This window comes from Mustelus asterias, chromosome X (genome assembly GCF_964213995.1).
Source record: "Mustelus asterias chromosome X, sMusAst1.hap1.1, whole genome shotgun sequence".
NCBI classification, from domain to species: domain Eukaryota; kingdom Metazoa; phylum Chordata; class Chondrichthyes; order Carcharhiniformes; family Triakidae; genus Mustelus; species Mustelus asterias.
In genome coordinates, this window is record NC_135834.1 from 6,841,218 (window position 1) to 6,860,638 (window position 19,421).

A 19,421-nucleotide genomic window follows, 5' to 3' on the forward strand; every position below is an offset into this window, starting at 1 on the left:
ACTTGAATGAATTTCACTGGTGTTGCTAACTGCAGTACATTAAGGCTAAGTGGAATGGATTTGCTCTTGGTTTGCAGTGGCTGCAGGCGACCTCAGAAGTCAGGATATCAGTTGATTGTTTGACTGAGGCCGATAATGATTATTTGTTTAACTAAACAGCCTTGTGTACCCGCAGTGGCGACCTAAGCACTGCCATGTGTATAAATCACTTATTTCCCAGAAACTCGTACTTGTTCCCAAATTGTTGCTGATTTTTCCCTGCAGAGGCGCTTGGATCACAGCCAGATCACAATCTCCCTGTGTGCCGGTCATAAGACTCCGCATTAATTTCATCTTTCTTTTCCCCTCGACTTCCCAGTGACACCTCGACTAGTTAAGGCAGTGAAGAGATGCCTGCAGTTTCTCTCCTGCACTTTTTTGGCCAACTTGTTGGAGCAAATAGGCCAAATATGACGACTCGTAGCATAGAATCCCGACAGTGCAGAAGGAGGCCATTCAGCCCATCGAATCTGCACCGACCACAATCCCTCCCAGGCCCTATCCCCGTAACCCCATGTATTTACCCCGCTAATCCCCCTGACACTAAGGGCAATTTAGCATGGCCAATCCACCTAACTCGCACATTTTGGACAGTAAGGGGCAATTTAGCATGGCCAATCCCCCTAACCTACACATTTTTGGACACTCAGGGGCAATTTAGCATGGCCAATCCAGCTAACCTTCACATCTTTGGGCACTAAGGGGCAATTTAGCATGGCCAATCCACCGAACCTGCACATCTTTGAACATTAAGGGGCAATTTAGCATGGCCAATCCACCTAACCTACACATTTTTGGACACTCAGGGGCAATTTAGCATGGCCAATCCACCTAACCTGCACATCTTTGGACACTAAGGGACAATTTTGCATGGCCAATCCACCGAACCTGCACATCTTTGGACACTAAGGGGCGATTTAGCCACCTGAGCACTTAAAGGAAACATACGCAGACGCAGGGGAGAACGTGGGTTTCCTTCGGGTGCTCTGGTTTCTTCCCACAGTCCAAAGATGTGCGGGTTAGGTTGATTGGCCATGCTAAAATTGCCCCCGAGTGTCCTGGGATGCTTAGGTTAGAGGGAGCAGCAGTGTAAATATGTGGGGTTATGGGGATAGGACCTGTGTGGGATTGTTATTGGTACAGACTCGATGGGCCGAATGCCCTTCTGAACTGTAGGGTTTATATGATTTCTATCAATGTGCAACCTCCACACAGACAGTGGCCCAAGCTGGGAATCGAACCCGGGTCCCTGGCACTGTGAGGCAGCAGTGCTAACCACTGTGCCACTGTGCTGCCCAGAATTCACACGATAACAAACGGGCCATTGGGTCTAACAGTCTCTGCTGGTATTTATGCTCCACACAAGCCTCCTCCCACTCCAGCTTATGTCTCCTGATCAGCATGTACTCCTGTTTCCCTCTGTCCTCATGTACCATTGCGCCCTTATCTATCTTTGCACTGTCTGCGCAAGCGCGCAACTTGACCTAACTCGGAAGCTAATTTTATCTTTGATGTGCGTTCCTGCTTTCCCCACTGTATACCGGAACAACTGACGGGGACCTGTGAGTGCCTTATTTGTACTTTCCCCCTGCGCTGAAGGTTCAGTGTCTGGAGGCCATCAAAGGTGCTGCGGGCATGGTTCTGGCCTCCTGCCCATTGCAGAGCTCTGCGCATGAATTAAGGTGAAGAATTTCAATTTGTGGATGACACCAAATCGGGAGGGAATGGTCAAGTTTTGGGAAGACTGCGACAAACAGGAAAACTTGCAGACGGGGCAAAGAATTGGCAACTGAAATTCCACACAGATGAACGTGAGGTGGTACATTCTGGCTGGAGACAGAGGGAGGTCACTAGACTTGAAAGATGTGAGTCTGGGAGGAACCCAGTTGGCATTGAGCCAATAACGGGCATAGGTTGACATAGGGGCTGTCAAGTGCCATAGGATGGGTAGAGGGGCTTAGATCAGCAGAGGAAATATCTTCATCCGGAGAGTGGTCAGAATGTGCAACTCGCCACCACAGGGAGCACTTGAAAGGGGCGGCACGATGGCACAGTGGTTGGCACTGCTGCCTCACAGGGACCAGGGTTCAATTCCAGCCTCAGGACACTGCTTGTGTGGAGTTTGCACGTTCTCCCCGTGTCTGCGTGGGTTTCCTCCGGGTGCTCCGGTTTCCTCCCACAGTCTAAAGATGAGCGGGTTAGGTGGATTGGCCGTGCTAAATTGCCCCTTAGTGTTAGAGGGACTAGCTAGGGTAAATGCATGGGGTTATGGGAATCGGGCCTGGGTGGGATTGCAGTTGGTACAGACTCGATGGGCCAAACGGCCTCCTTCTGCACTGTAGGATTCTATGAAGACGTGTTGGTTAGGGTGCATTGGCCATGGTAAGTTCTCCCTCAGTGTACCCAAACAGGAGTGTGGCGACCAGGGGATTTTCACAGTAACTTCATTGCAGTGTTAATGTCAGCCTACTTGTGACACTAATAAATAAAGTTAACAGTATAGATGTATTCAAGGGAAAACTAAACATTACCATCGCTGAATCGCCCACTCTGAACATCCTGGGGGTTACCATTGACCAGAAACTGAACTGGACCCAGCCACATAAACACAGTGGCTACAAGAGCAGGTCAGAGGCTGGGAATCCTGCGGCGAGTAACTCACCTCCTGACTCCCCAAAGCCTGTCCACCATCTACAAGGCACAAGTCAGGAGTGTGATGGAATACTCCCCACTTGCCTGGATGGTGCGGCTCCAACAACACTCAAGAAGCTCGACACCATCCAGGACAAAGCAGCCCCGCTTGATTGGCCCCCCATCCACAAACATTCACTCCCTCCACCACCGACGCTCAGTAGCAGCAGTGTGTACCATCTACAAGATGCACTGCAGCAACTCACCAAGGCTCCTTAGACAGCACCTTCCAAACCCACGACCTCTACCACCTGAAAGGACAGGGCAGCAGATACCTGGGAACACCACCACCTGGAGGTTCCCCTCCAAGTCACTCACCATCCTGAATTGGAAATATATCGGCCGTTCCTTCACTGTCACTGGGTCAAAATCCTGGAATTCCCTCCCTAACAGCACTGTGGGTGTACCTACACCACGTGGACTGACTGATGTCCAATAACAATCCTGGAACTCCCTCCCTAATAGCACTGTGGGTGTACCTACACCACATGGACTGACTGATGTCCAATAACAATCCTGGAGCTCCCTCCCTAACAGCGCTGTGGGTGTACCTACACCACATGGACTGACTGATGTCCAATAACAATCCTGGAACTCCCTCCCTAACAGCACTGTGGGTGTACCTACACCACATGGACTGACTGATATCCAATAACAATCCTGGAACTCCCTCCCTAACAGCACGGTGGGTGTACCTACACCACATGGACTGACTGATGTCCAATAACAATCCTGGAACTCCCTCCCTAACAGCACGGTGGGTGTACCTACACCTCATGGACTGACTGATGTCCAATAACAATCCTGGAACTCCCTCCCTAACAGCACTGTGGGTGTACCTACACCACAGGGACCGACTGATGTCCAATAACAATCCTGGAACTCCCTCTCTAACAGCACTGTGGGTGTACCAACACCACACGGACTGACTGATGTCCAATAACAATCCTGGAACTCCCTCCCTAACAGCACTGTGGGTGTACCTACACCACATGGACTGACTGATGTCCAATAACAATCCTGGAACTCCATCCCTAACAGCACAGTGAGTGTACCTACACCACATGGACTGACTGATGTCCAATAACAATCCTGGAACTCCCTCCCTAACAGCACTGTGGGTGTACCTACACCACATGGACTGACTGATGTCCAATAACAATCCTGGAACTCCCTCCCTAACAGCACTGTGGGTGTACCAACACCACACGGACTGACTGATGTCCAATAACAATCCTGGAACTCCATCCCTAACAGCACAGTGAGTGTACCTACACCACATGGACTGACTGATGTCCAATAACAATCCTGGAACTCTCTCCCTAACAGCACTGTGGGTGTACCTACACCACATGGACTGACTGATGTCCAATAACAATCCTGGAACTCCCTCCCTAACAGCGCTGTGGGTGTACCTACACCACACGGACTGACTGATGTCCAATAACAATCCTGGAACTCCCTCCCTAACAGCACTGTGGGTGTACCTACACCACATGGACTGACTGATGTCCACTAACAATCCTGGAACTCCATCCCTAACAGCACAGTGAGTGTACCTACACAATATGGTCTGCAGCGGGATCAAGAAAGCAGCTCACCACCACCTTCTCGAGGGGCAATTAGGGATGGGCAATCGCAGTAACTGGGAAGAAATGTGTTGTAACCAGGGGCAGGTCACTATTCTGGAAAGCTTTTGAGGATGTTCCTGGTTGCTAAGTTACAAGCATGTTTGTCACGCTATCTTGATCTCATACTGGGCACGATCAGTGAGCATCAAGATCGTCGCACGTCTGAACTGTTGATTCATTCATTTTGCGTTTGATTCTCCTGAGCTGCAGTCTGCGAGACCCTCTCATCTCAGAGTCCTGAGTTCAAATAGATGAGAAAAGAATGTTTGCGATTTAAGGCAAAGGGTTTAAAGGGACTCTGCGCTTCGAGTTTCGCAAATAGTCTGTTAAATTTCAGCATCTTGAAATCATCATAGAATCATAGAAACCCTACAGTGCAGAAGGAGGCCATTCGGCCCATCGAGTCTGCACCGACCACAATCCCACCCAGACCCTACCCCCACATATTTACCCGCTAATCCCTCTAACCTACGCATCCCAGGATTCGAAGGGGCAATTTTTAACCTGGCCAATCAACCTAACCCGCACATCTTTGGACTGTGGGAGGAAACCGGAGCACCCGGAGAAAACCCACGCAGACACAAGGAGAATGTGCAAACTCCACACACACAGTGACCCGAGCCGGGAATCGAACCCGGGACCCTGGAGCTGTGAAGCAGCAGTGCTAACCACTGCGCTACTGTGCCGCCCTTGACTATTTAGTTAAAAGACAGGGTTCTAACCACATTGAAAAAAGAATAATCCCACTATTTCCGCTCTTCTGAAAATCCAAACCTATTACCTTAACCCCCGGGTTAAAACAACTCGCAGTTCAGTCGCGCCTCTCGCACTCTCCGGACATCCCACGGTGCTTTGTCGCCAATGCAGAAGTGGAGACAGAAAGAGACATAATGACTTAACAAGTCTGTCAGCATCTGTGGGGGGAGAGAGAGAGAGAGACAGAGTTAATGTTTCCACTCAAAATATGACTCTTCAGAACTGAAGGAGGTGTAGTGACCTCCACGAGGCCTGTGAGGTGGGCCTCTTGGAGTACGAGCTCCCTGATTGAGGTTGCCTGCCCAATTAAGGAGTTTCACTATATATATTGAGGGCAGGGGAGGGGTCCAGGTGAACGGCACGGTGGCACCGTGGTTCGCACTGCAGCCTCACAGCTCCAGGGATCTGCGTTCGATTCCGGCCTCGGGTCACTATCTGTGTGGAGTTTCCCCGTGTCTGCGTGGGTTTCCTCCAGGTGCTCCGGTTTCCTCCCACAGTCCGAAAGACGTGCAGGTTAGGTGGATCGGCCGTGCTAAATTCTCCCTCAGTGTCCCACAGTGTGTAGGTTAGGGGGATTAGCGGGGTAAATATGTGGGCTTACGGGGATAAGGCCTCGGTAGGATACTCTGTCAGAGAGTCGGTGCAAATTCGATGGGCCAAATGGCCTCCTTTGACACTGTGGGATGTCTATGATAGGAAGAACAAAAGGGATGGTGTGGAATAAGGTAGAGGGCGGGCGAGATTAAACAGGAAAGATGTCAACAAAAAGCAAAGGGAGTGATCTTGGTTGTAGTAAGGAGTCAAAGCATTTGTTCATAGCGAGTGTAAATGTTGGAATAATACACAGCCCTGTGCAAAAGCAAAAACATGAAGCACAAGATTCAAACCAGCCTGGGGCAAATAAATGGCAACAAGATGGTGGAGAGAGGTCATGGTCTGCTATTGTCATCACTGTCAGAATGGTGGGCGCTGTAGTGTAAGGGTCTGGCATTGAAAGGGTTGATGTGATGTGGAGATGCCGGCGTTGGACTGGGGTAAACACAGTAAGAAGTTTAACAACACCAGGTTAAAGTCCAACAGGTTTATTTGGTAGCAAAAGCCACACAAGCTTTCGGAGCTGCAAGCCCCTTCTTCAGGTGAGTGGGAATTCTGTTCACAAACAGAGCTTATAAAGACACAAACTCAATTTACATGAATAATGGTTGGAATGCGAATACTTACAGCTAATCAAATCTTTTAGAAACAAAACAGCATGAGTAGAGAGAGCATCAAGACAGGCTAAAAAGATGTGTATTGTCTCCAGACAAGACAGCCAGTGAAACTCTGTGGGGGTTACAAATAGTGTGACATGAACCCAATATCCCGGTTGAGGCCGTCCTCGTGTGTGCGGAGGCGGCCCAAGGCGGCCTTCGCGACACACGACGGCGCAGAGTCGCTGAGCAGAAACTGATAGCCAAGTTCCACACACACGAGGACGGCCTCAACCGGGATATTGGGTTCATGTCACACTATTTGTAACCCCCACAGAGTTTCACTGGCTGTCTTGTCTGGAGACAATACACATCTTTTTAGCCTGTCTTGATGCTCTCTCCACTCATGCTGTTTTGTTTCTTAAAGACTTGATTAGTTGTAAGTATTCGCATTCCAACCATTATTCATGTAAATTGAGTTTGTGCCTTTATATGCTCTGTTTGTGAACAGAATTCCCACTCACCTGAAGAAGGGGCTTGCAGCTCCGAAAGCTTGTGTGGCTTTTGCTACCAAATAAACCTGTTGGACTTTAACCTGGTGTTGTTAAACTTCTTACATTGAAAGGGTTAACATGGGACTGGGTTCAGCACCGCCCACAGTGTGTGATGTAAAGGAACACATGACCTGAATTGAGAGGTCAGTCTTGTACTGGACAGAGATGTGAGTGGAGGCAAGCGTGGAGGCAGCTGCTGGCTCAGACTTGTGGGCCGGGATTTTACCGCCCGACCACGGGAATCGGAGCGGGTGGGAGGGTGGGCCTTGGAAAGGTCCGTTGACCTCGGGCAGGATTTTCCGGTTTTGGGGTGGGCGTGGCCGGAAAATCCCGCCCTTTGTGGACACGGTTATGAGTCGTTAATAAACACACAACTGTTAAACTATACAAGATCAGAACCTCTTATTAGGACCTACTGAACAACACACATCGTATACAGACACCAATGTGCGCACAGTAAGATCCCACTAATGTGATAGGCCAGAAAATCTATTTTTGTAGTGTTGGTTGAGGGATAAATGTTGGCCAGAACACCAGAACTCCCCTGTGCCGCTTTAAAATAGTGCCGGGGACCTCGGATTTTTGCCCAGAAGATGGTACCACCAACACGACACTGGAGTGCCAACCTGGGCTTTTATTCTCAAGCACTGGAGTGGGACTTGAACCCGGATCCATGTGTATCAGTGAAAGTGCAATGGTCTATTCTTACTGTTACCTTTTGAACAAATTGAATAAGGTTAGTCAGACATGACGGCTTCTGAAATCTGTGCTGGCGACACCTTACTATATTTGAGTTTGCTGAACTCTCTTAAGGCTCCCCAGAATTTTGGATCACTGTCAATGAGTTGGTGAATTTCCAGAGCTTGGAAGATTAAAGTTTTTAAACTTTAAAGTTTATTTATTAGTGTTACAAGCAGGCTTACATTAACACTGCAAAGACGTCACTGAAAATCCCCGCGTCGCCACACTCCGACGCCTGCTCGTGTACACTAGGGGACAATTTAGCATGGCCAATGCACCTAACCTACACATCTTTGGACACTAGGGGACAATTTAGCATGGCCAATCAACCTAACCTGCACATCTTTGGACACTAGGGGACAATTTAGCATGGCCAACGCACCTAACCTACACATCTTTGGACACTAGGGGACAATTTAGCATGGCCAATGCACCTAACCTACACATCTTTGGACACTAGGGGACAATTTAGCATGGCCAATCAACCTAACCTGCACATCTTTGGACACTAGGGGACAATTTAGCATGGCCAACGCACCTAACCTACACATCTTTGGACACTAGGGGACAATTTAGCATGGCCAATCAACCTAACCTGCACATCTTTGGGCACTAAGGGACAATTTAGCATGGCCAATCCACCTAACCTGCACATCTTTGGACACTAAGGGACAATTTAGCATGGCCAATCCACCTAACTGGCACGTCTTTCAGACTGTGGGAGGAAACCGGAGCACCCGGAGGAAACCCACACAGACACGGGGAGAACAAGCAAATTCCACACAGACTTCCACCCAAGGCTGGAATTGAACTCAGGTCCCTGGCACTGTGAGGCAGCAATGCTAACCGCTATGCCACCGCCCAAGAGCCCGTGATGTTGGCTGGCACAATGCCATCCTACAAAAGCCAAACACTGCGGATGTTGGAAAGCAGAAAATGGAAAATGCCGGAAATACTCAGCATCTGTGAAGAGAGGAACCAAGTGTTGCAGTCACTCAGTTGGCCAGGCTCCGAGGCAAGGTCATCGGCTGGTATGGCTAACTCCGTTCCCGTTCTCCACCAATGCTGCCAAACTCGCTGCGCTTTTCCAGCATTCCTCTGCCATGCCCTTCTTCCCAGGATGCTTTGCGAGAACAACGGTGGGCTTTTTGACACACGGGGTCAGAGGCCACTCCGGGTGCAAGGGCCTTACGCCAGGGGAGCCGGTTCAGTCCGGACCTCCCTTGGGCCTTTGCAATGCAAGGTTGGGTTCATCGCACTTGTAACATGAAGAAAATTCGGACATCCACTCAAATAGGATACGGCCCAGGATCAGATGAGTGCGAAGGCCTGGTCATGGTAAAGGAACTCTGCAGGAATGCGCTTCAAATAGCAGCAAGAGTATGCGAGGCCCAAGGCTGTCCAAATAAGGCAGAAAGTTTTAATACGGGTGAGGGACAACAAACTGCCTGAAATACCACCAAGACAATAGGGCTCTGTGCTATAGCTCACTGGAAAATGCCAGGAGAGAAAAAACACAACACTTGCCCATAAAATTGTGTTTACAACAGCAAGGCAAACACATACTGATCCAATCCAAGCAGAGAATTCCAAATTTCTCTCGTCATGCGAGACTTTTGTTCTCGGAATCACAACTTGTGTATTCTTGATCCAATTGATTGGTTGCCCTCTCAGTTTGACAGATGCCGAGGCAGAATCAGTCATGGTTTAGAGTCAAACAGTGCCGAAAAGGCCCATTGAGTCATCACCGACAGTAACTGCCACTAAAGGGCCACTGATCCCATTTTCTTGCACCTGTCCCATATCGGGTGGCACGGTGACACAGCGGTTAGCACTGCTGCCTCGCAGCATCAGGGACCCGGGTTCAATTCCAGCCTTGGATCACTGTCTGTGTGGAGTCTGCACGTTCTCCCTGTGTCTGCGTGGGTTTCCTCCGGGTGCTCTGTTTTCCTCCCACCATTTGAAAGATGTGCGGGTTAGGTGGATTGGCCATGCTAAATTGCCCCTTAGTGTGCAAAGATGTGCAGGTTAGGTGGATTGGCCATGCTAAATTGCCCCTTAGTGTCCAAAGATAGCAGGTTAGGTGGATTGGCCATGCTAAATTGTCCCTTCATGTGCAAAGATGATGCTAAATTGCCCCTTAGTGTCCAAAGATGTGCAGGTTAGGTGGATTGGCCATGCTAAATTGCCCCTTAGTGTCCAAAGATGTGCAGGTTAGGTGGATTGGCCGTGCTAAATTGCCCTTTAGTGTCCAAAGATGTGCAGGTTAGGTGGATTGGCCATGCTAAATTACCCCTTTAGTATCGGGGAACTAGCAGGATAAATACATGCGGTTTCGGGGATAGGGCTTGGATGGGATTGTTGTCGGTACAAGCTCGACGGGCTGAATGGCCTCCTTCTGCACTATATGTATGTATCCTTGAATGTTCTGATATTTCAAGTGCTCATCCAAATATTTTTTAAAGGTTGTAAGGTTTCCGGCCTCCACTACTTTCCCAGGCAGCACATTCCAGATTCCCACCACCCTCTGAGTGGAAAGAAAAATCTCAAACCCCCTCTGAATCTCCTGCCCCTCACCCTCAAACTCTGTCCCCTCGTGATTGACCCCTCAACCCAGGGGAACAGCTACTCCCAACTCACCCTCCCCCTCATAATCTTATTCACCTCAATCATGTCCCCCTCCCTCAGCCTTCTCTGCTCTGGAGAAAACAATCCAAGCACTTAAATGCCCTCAGGGGTGGGCAATAAATGTTGGCCCAGCCAGTGACGCCGACATCCCATGAATGAATTTTAAAAAGCGGTGTACTTGTATTGTTCCTGGGCAGAAACATGGGGCAATGTTTCAGGAGAATAATCTATATCCTGCCAGAATAATAAAGCGTGTAATTTATGAGTCACAATTGCCTTTTCTTTTATTGCACTCAACATTTCTTTGTCCGTCTTTTTATTTGATGGTTATGGGCTCACAAATGCCATCTGATGGCTTTGAGCTGTTGTATCGGAGAGGGATCATGGGAAAGATACCAACTTCCCTCACAGCTTCTGTTCTGACTCGTTCTTCAGAGCTCGAGCTTGTGAGTACGATGCCAACACTTGGCAGCGCTGTGACAGGAAGTCAGGCCGTCCCAGCATGCTTTGAGTACTTTTCACGGGTCGCGACTGTTTTGGTACCGGAAGGGCAGCAGCCTGTTTGAGCACAGCAAGATCCCATAAACAGCACTGAGCTCATCCGGGCCTTTTCCTTGTTTGTTAAGCCATGTCTAGAGTCATAGAGGTTTACAGCATGGAAACAGGCCCTTCGGCCCAACTTGTCCATGCCGCCCTTTTTTTTAAACCACTAAGCTAGTCCCAATTGCCCACGTTTGGCCCATATCCCTCGAGACCCACCTAACCCATGTAATTGTCTAAATGCTTTTTAAAAGACAAAATTGTACCCGCCTCTGCTACTAGCTCTGGCAGCTTGTTCCAGACCCTCTGAGTGAAAGAATTTCCCCTCTGGACCCTTTTGTATCTCTGCCCTCTCACCTTAAACCTGTGCCCTCTAGTTTTAGACTCCCCTACCTTTAGGAAAATGTTTGGTTGATGGGTAAGCATTTGCCACGGCAGCGGGGAGAATTCTCCGACTGCACTTTGGGAAATAGCACCAGATGATCTATTGCATCCATCAGACAAGGGCCTGGGTTTGATATCTTACCTCACGGGGCACCTCTGACAGTGCAGTGCTCCCTCGGTACTGCACCAGAGTGTCAATCTCGGGTCCTTGGAGTAGCACTTGACCCGACAACCGCCTGATTCAGAGGTGCGCGTACAAGTGAGCCTGGCCTGACAAGTTCTCGATCTTGACCGTGTTCTTTGTTAGGGTAGGAGTGGTGAGAATGAGACATTGGGCGTGATTTTCCAGCCCCCTTCCCGCCAGTGAGATTTTCCAGTTCTGCCAAAGTCGGCCCCACTCCCCCACCCCCGCGCCCCTGTGACAGGTTCCCCAGCAACTGTGCAAAAAGACTTTGACATGACTGGAAGATCTCACCAATGGTCAATGAGATTTTCCAGTCCTGCCAAGGTCGACCCTCCCCCCGTGGCAGGTTCCCCAGCAACCGTGTCAAAAGCCCATAGACTTGGCGTGACTGGAAGATCTCACCAACGGTTAATGAGATTTTCCAGTCCTGCAAAAGTGGACCCTCCCCCCGTGGCAGGTTCCCCAGCAACCATATACAAAGCCCGTAGACTTTGGCATGACTGGAAAATCTCACCAATGGTCAATGAGATTTTCCAGTCCTGTCGCGGTTGATCCCTCCCTCCTGTGGCAGGTTCCCCAGCAACCATGTACAAAGTCCGTAGACTTGGCGTGACTGGAAGATCTCACCAACGGTCAATGAGATTTTCCAGTCCTGCCGAGATCGACCCCTCCCTGCCGTGGCAGGTTCCCCAGAAACCATGTACGAAGCCCGAAGACTTTGGCATGACTGGAAAATCAACGGTCAATGACTCACTGCGTGGGAAAACGCACCACGGGGGTCAGGGAAGGGGGTTTGGGATGGAAAATGCCCGCCATTGAGTGGTTTCCCCGCGGTTCAGGTGGGGGAGACCAGTCCCCAAGTCAGCTCTGGGGCACTTGACCGTTTTTCTGTTGAAGCTCTGCATTGGCTGATGTCGAAAATGGACTGGGCGAAGTTGTGCCAAAGAGGTGAGTGCCCCTGGTCTGTGGCAGCATCACGCCACAGACCACGGCATGGTGTTCCGTGGCAAAATGGTGCAGATAACGCTACGGTCTGTCAATAGGTTTGGGCGCAAGGCCCCTGCAGTTGGTTAATGTGGCAGCCTAACAATGGTTTCTCCTCTTCTTTCTCTGCAGGATTCTGGTGGGAGCGCCTCAGGCCCGTGCCCAATCTCACCAGTTTGCAAATCGCACCGGAGGACTCTTTGCCTGCCCAATAATAACCGAAGATGATAAATGTGACCAAGTCAAAATTGATAACGATGGTCAGGCAAACTCTTTCTCTGCGTCTGTTCCCTCCCACCCCATGAAGCCTTGTCGGTCGTTATGTTTTAATTTACTTGTGACTGTCAGTTCATGCTTTCTGATTGGTTCTGTGCCTGCTCGTGCCTGAGCTTCCTGATAGGTTGCTAGGCAACCACTGCTCCCTGGATGGTGATAACCAACCGGCCGAAGACATAAATCAAAGGAGCAAGAAAGAGTTTTGAGTACACCGAGATTAGAAACATAGAAACTAGAAGCAGGAGGAGGCCATTCGGCCCTTTGAGCCTGCTCCGCCATTCATTACGATCACGGCTGATCATCGAATTCAATATCCTGATACCCCCCCTTCTACCCATATCCCTCGATCCCATTAGCCCCAAGAGCTATATCTAATTTCTTCTTGAAATCGCACAAGGTTTTGGCCTCAACTATTTTCTGTGGGAGTGAATTCCACACATTCACCACCCTCTGGGTGAAGAAATTTCTCCTCACCTCAGTCCGAAAAGGTTTACCCCTTATCCTCAAACTATGACCCCTAGTTCTGGACTCCCCCACCATCGGGAACATTCTTTCTGAATCTACCCTGTCTAATCCTGTTAGAATTTTATAAGTTTACCCCTTATCCTCAAACTATGACCCCTAGTTCTGGACTCCCCCACCATCGGGAACATTCTTTCTGAATCTACCCTGTCTAACCCTGTTAGAATTTTATAAGTTTCTATGAGATCCCCTCTCACTCGTCTAAACTCCAGTGAATATAATCCTAACTGACTTAATCTCTCCTCATATGACAGACTTGCCATCCCAGGAATTAGCCTGGTAAACCTTCGCTGCGCTCCCTCTATAGCAAGGACATCCTTCCTCAGATAATACTCCAGGTGTGGCCTCACCAACGCCCTATACAATTGCAGCAAAACATCCCTAGCCCTATACTCAAATCCTCTCGCGATAAGATTGTGAGGGATGAGTGAAATTCTTCACGATATTCGTGAACTTGCATTTACCAAACACCTTTATTGCCATGAAGCATCCCAAGGTGTTTCATCGGAGCGGTTATCAAACAGAATTTGCCACCCAACCCAAGAGATATTATGACGGGTTCCCAAAAGATTGGCCTAGGAGGAGGTGTTAAGGGTTGTCTTAAAGGAAATTTCAGATCTTGGCTCCTTGGACCCACCATTTGGAAGAATCACAGGGCCACAAAGGCACAGAATGTTTTCTGGATGGAGAACTTCAGCCTTCGTCACCAAGTGCGTACCACCACAACTCACCATACTGAGCAAGCTGGCGGTGTCCTGAGGGACATATCTCCAGGCTGGGTCTGCAGCAGGTGGCAAGGGAAGCAACAAGAGAGATATCAATCGACTTAACCTCGCCCTCACCGATCTACCTGTTGCAGATGCACCTGTCCACGATAGTATTAAGAGGAAGTCACCACCGCACAGTCCTTGCGGAGATGAAGTCCCGTCTTCCGTTACAGACAGTAAAGGGACAGGCAAACTGTACTTATTTCTTCTCAGCAATTGTCCATAAGCAGAAGCTACTACCATTGACTCACAGAATCCCTACAGTGCACAAGGAGGACATTCGGCCCATTGAGTCTGCACTGACTCTCTCTGACGGAGCATCTTATTCCGACCCTATCCCCGTAACTTCACATATTTAGCTCGCTAATCCACCTAACCTGCACATCTTTGGACACTAAGGGGCAATTTAGCATAGCTAATCCACCTAACCTACACATCTTTGGACACTAAGGGGCAATTTAGCACGACCAACCCACCTAACCTACACATCTTTGGACACTAAGGGGCAATTTAGCATGGCCAATCCACCTAACCTGCACATCTTTGGACACTAAGGGGCAATTTAGCATGGCCAATCCACCTAACCTGCACATCTTTGGACACTAAGGGGCAATTTAGCATGGCCAATCCACCTAACTGACACATCTTTGGACACTAAGGGGCAATTTAGCATGGCCAATCCACCTAACCTGCACATCTTTGGACACTAAGGGGCAATTTAGCATGGCCAATCCATCTAACTGACACATGTTTGGACCCTAAGGGGCAATTTAGCGTGGCCAATCCACCTAACCTACACATCTTTGGACACTAAGGGACAATTTAGCATGGCCAATCCACCTAACTTACACATCTTTGGACACTAAGGGGCAATTTAGCATGGCCAATCCACCTAACCTGCACATCTTTGGACACTAAGGGGCAATTTAGCATGGCCAATCCACCTAACCTGCACATCTTTGGACTGTGGGAGGAAACTGTAGCACCCGGAGGAAACCCATGCAGACACGGGGAGAATGTGCAGACTCCACACAGACACCCCAGGCCCAAAGCTCTCGATTTCCCTCCCTAAATCTCTCCACCTCTGTACCTGCATCTCCCCCTTGAAGACACTCTTTACAATCTGCCTCGTTGGCCAAGATCATCTCCTGCAGTGTCTCAGTGTCTCCTTTGATTTGTTAATGCATCTTGAGAGACAATATTAATAGTGCTATATAAATGCAACTTGTTGTTGTCAGAACTTAGGAACAAGAAGCTAGAGTGGGCCATTCAGCCCCTCGAGCCTGCTACGCCTTTTTTATTAATTCGTGGGACAGAGAGTCATAGAGGTTTACAGCATGGAAACAGGCCCTTCGGCCCAACTTGTCCATACCGCTCTTTTTTTAAAAAACCCCTCAGCTAGTCCCAGTTGCCCGCGTTTGACCCATATCCCTCTATACCCATCGTACCCATGTAACTGTCTAAACGCTTTTTAAAAGACAAAATTGTACCCGCCTCTACTACTACCTCTGGCAGCTTGTTCCACACACTCACCACCCTCTGTGTGAAAAAATTTCCCCTCTGGATCCTTTTGTATCTCTCCCCTCTCACCTTAAACCTATACCCTCTAGTTTTAGACTCCCCTACCTTAGGGAAAAGATATTGACTGTCTAGCTGATCTGTGCCCCTCATTATTTTATAGACCTCTATAAGATCACCCCTCAGCCTCCTACGCTCCAGAGAAAAAAGGGCGTCGCTGGCTGGCCAACATTTATTGCCCATCTCTAACTGCCCTTGTTCAGAGGGCAGTTGAGAGTCAACCACATTGTTCCGGGTCTGGAGTCACATGTAGGCCAGACCGGGGAAGGACGGCAGATTTCCTTGTCTCCAGGACATTAGTGAACCAGATGGGTTTTTCCGACAATGGTTTCACGATCATCAGTAGATTCTTAATTCCAGATTTTTTTTATTGAATTCAAATTCCTCCATCTGCCGTGGCGGGATTCGAACCCGGGTCCCCAGAACATTAGCTGAGTTTCTGGATTAAGGGTCTAGCGATAATACCACGAGGTCATCGCCCTACCCATTCCAAAAAGTCATGGCCAATCTGATCGTAACCTCAAATCTGAATCCTGCTGACCCTTGATAACCTTTCACCCCCGATAACCTTTCACCCCGATAACCTTTCACCCCTTGTTAATCAAGAACCAAAGTCGCTCTGCCTTAAAAATATTCCAAGACTCTGCTTCCGCTGCCTTTTGAGGAAGAAAGTTCCAGAAACTCACCACCTTCTGAGAGAAAACATTTCTCCTCATCTCCGTCTTAAATGAACGACCGCTTATTTTTAAACAGTGACCTCCCTCGTTCTAGAATCTCCCACAAGAGGAAACAACCTCTCCACATCCACCTTATCAATACCCCCTCAGAATCTTAAAGATGGACTCAGATTTTGTTTCAGAGGAGTTTTTATTGTGTGTACGCTCGGTTGCAATGCTGTTTTTAGGAGGGGCAACACTTCTTTGTCATTGGGTAGGATTCTTTGTAACTCACTCAAAAAAGCTTTTGAGTCATCGGATTGGCCAATAATGAAGCAAAATAACCGGTTAGAAAGGAAAAAAAACAAACTTAGAAATACCCAGTCAATGAAGGGGAGGATGGAAAGGGTGGCAGAGTGGTTAGCACGGCTGCCTCACAGCGCCAAGGACCCGGGTCCGATTCCGGCCTTGGGTGGTTGTCTGTGTGGAGTTTGCACTTTCTCCCCATGTCTGTGTGGGTTTCCTCCCACACTCCAAAGATGTGCAGGTTAGGTGGATTGACCGTGATAAATTGCCCCTTAGTGTCCAAAGATGTGCAGCTTATGGATTGGCCACGCTAAAGTAAAGTTAAAGTTTATTTATGAGTCACAAGTAGGCTTACATTCACACTGCAATGAAGTTACTGTGAAAATTCTCTTAGTGTCCAACGATGTGCAGGTTAGATGGATTGACCATGCTAAATTGTCCCTTAGTATCCCAAGGTGTGTAGGTGAGGTGGATTGGCCATGATAAATTGACCCTTACTGTCCAAAGATGTGTAGGTTAGACGAATTGTCCATGCTAAATTGTCCCTTAGTGTCCAAAGATGTGCAGGTTAGACGAATTGGCCATGCTAAATTGTCCCTTAGTGTCCAAGGATGTGTAGGTTAGGGGGATTGGCCATGCTAAATTGCCCCTTAGTGTCCAGAGATGTGTAGGTTAGACGAATTGGCCATGGGTAATGTGTGGGGTGACAGGGATAGGTGAGGGGAGAGGGCCTGGGTGGGGTGCTTGTTCAGAGAGTCGGTGCAAGCTCGATGGGCCGAATGGCCTCCTTGTTCGCCACGAGGTGTTGGAAGCCACGCTGATGAGTATGTGTGGGTGTGACCGGATTGTTTGAGTGGAATGGCTGACCCGTCGTACCTCCTGTCTTTTACAGTTGACCTGAGGCGGGAGAGTAAGGAAAACCAGTGGCTGGGAGTGACTGTGAAAAGCCAAGGAATTGGAGGGAAAGTTGTGGTGAGTCGATGGTTTGGAAATATTAATAACTTCACCTTGTTGGGAAAGTCACGAATGCTCAAGAACGATATTTTTGAAAAGCTGTCAACTAGTTACAGGCCATACTAAATTCAAAATCGATTGGAACCTCAGAGATGTCTAAAAATATTATTCAGGAGTGACATTAGGAAGGTCAGCACTGGTTACAGAACTTTAAGGATATACAGGGTTAATGAGGTATAAATAATGCTGCTTTTTTACTGTCATTTAGCGTTCACCTCAGTTTTGAGGGAGCTCTTCAACTCTGTAAGTTACTGTGAGGAGCTTAGACAGGAATCACATTGACTGGGGATTTTCTCCAGTCACTGAGTGACAGCCATTGCAATTGGCCTCAGAGTCCCCATGAGCGGCAAAACCAAAGGTCAAACCTGCCACTCGTGTTCGCCCTCCAGTGGCTGCTTCCGGAACATCCATAGATGTGGACCATTCTCCCCCCCATGGTCAAGCAGCCGGCTGACACTCAGTGCCTGGTCCCACACGCAACGAGTGGCTGCGTGGGTGAGCAAGTGTGGAACGTTGCCTGAGGAGACGGGGAGAGCGAAGTCAAACCCAGCACTGGAAGTACCCGGGGAGGCGAATGGCACACAGCGGTGGAACTGATCTATCAACAGAGCCACTTCAGGGGTAATCCAGGTCTCTCTGCCGAGATTCATTCATTAATCTTCAGTGTCAGGGTCTCCCCCTCAGCCCCTCCCATCCCCTCAGCCCCTCCCATCCCCTCTCCCCCTCCCATCCCCTCTCCCCCTCCCATCCCCTCTCCCCCTCCCATCCCCTCTCCCCCTCCCCTCCCCCTTTCATGCTCCCCCTCCCCCTCTTCCCCCTCCCCCTCTTCCCCCTCCCCCTGACCCGCACTCCCCCTCCCCCTGCACCGCTCCCCTGCTCCCCCACTCCCCCACTCTCCCGCTCCCCCTCTCCCCCCCGCCCCCTCTCTCCCCCCGCCCCCTCTCTCCCCCGCCCCCTCTCTCCCCCGCCCCCTCTCTCCCCCGCCCCCTCTCTCCCCCACTCCCCCACTCTCCCGCTCCCCCTCTCCCCCCCGCCCCCTCTCTCCCCCGCCCCCTCTCTCCCCCGCCCCCTCTCTCCCCCGCCCCCTCTCTCCCCCGCCCCCTCTCTCCACCCGCCCCCTCTCTCCCCCGCCCCCTCTCTCCCCCGCCCCCTCTCTCCCCCGCCCCCTCTCCCCCCGCCCTCTCTCTCCCCCCGCCCCCTCTCTCCCCCGCCCCCTCTCTCCCCCGCCCCCTCTCTCCCCCGCCCCCTCTCTCCCCCGCCCCCTCTCTCCCCGCCCCCTCTCTCCCCCGCCCCCTCTCTCCCCCGCCCCCTCTCTCCCCCGCCCCCTCTCTCCCCCGCCCCCTCTCTCCCCCGCCCCCTCTCTCCCCCGCCCCCTCTCTCCCCCGCCCCCTCTCTCCCCCGCCCCCTCTCTCCCCCGCCCCCTCTCTCCCCCGCCCCCTCTCTCCCCCCGCCCCCCCTCTCTCCCCCGCCCCCTCTCTCCCCCCGCCCCCTCTCTCCCCCCGCCCCTCTCTCCCCGCGCCCCCTCTCTCCCCCCGCCCCCTCTCTCCCCCCGCCCCCCTCTCTCCCCCCGCCCCCTCTCTCCCCCCGCCCCCTCTCTCCCCCCGCCCCCTCTCTCCCCCCGCCCCCTCTCTCCCCCCGCCCCCTCTCTCCCCCCGCCCCCTCTCTCCCCCCGCCCCCTCTCTCCCCCCGCCCCCTCTCTCCCCCCGCCCCCTCTCTCCCCCCGCCCCCTCTCTCCCCCCGCCCCCTCTCTCCCCCCGCCCCCTCTCTCCCCCCGCCCCCTCTCTCCCCCCGCCCCCTCTCTCCCCCCGCCCCCTCTCTCCCCCCGCCCCCTCTCTCCCCCCGCCCCCTCTCTCCCCCCGCCCCCTCTCTCCCCCCGCCCCCTCTCTCCCCCCGCCCCCTCTCTCCCCCCGCCCCCTCTCTCCCCCCGCCCCCTCTCTCCCCCCGCCCCCTCTCTCCCCCCGCCCCCTCTCTCCCCCCGCC

General features: G+C 51.0%; 1 protein-coding gene across 5 annotated transcripts in view; it reads left to right on the top strand.

Annotated features, from left to right (window-relative positions):
* The window catches only part of LOC144481878 (integrin alpha-7-like), a 211,015-nt gene that overhangs the window by 81,987 nt on the left and 109,607 nt on the right, over positions 1-19,421 (top strand). For all 5 annotated transcript variants that reach the window (XM_078201024.1, XM_078201026.1, XM_078201027.1 and 2 more), the window contains exons 2-3: positions 12,455-12,582; positions 17,320-17,399. In XM_078201024.1, coding sequence (XP_078057150.1) covers positions 12,455-12,582; positions 17,320-17,399 — 208 coding nt within the window. The remainder of the gene's footprint in view (positions 1-12,454; positions 12,583-17,319; positions 17,400-19,421) is intronic.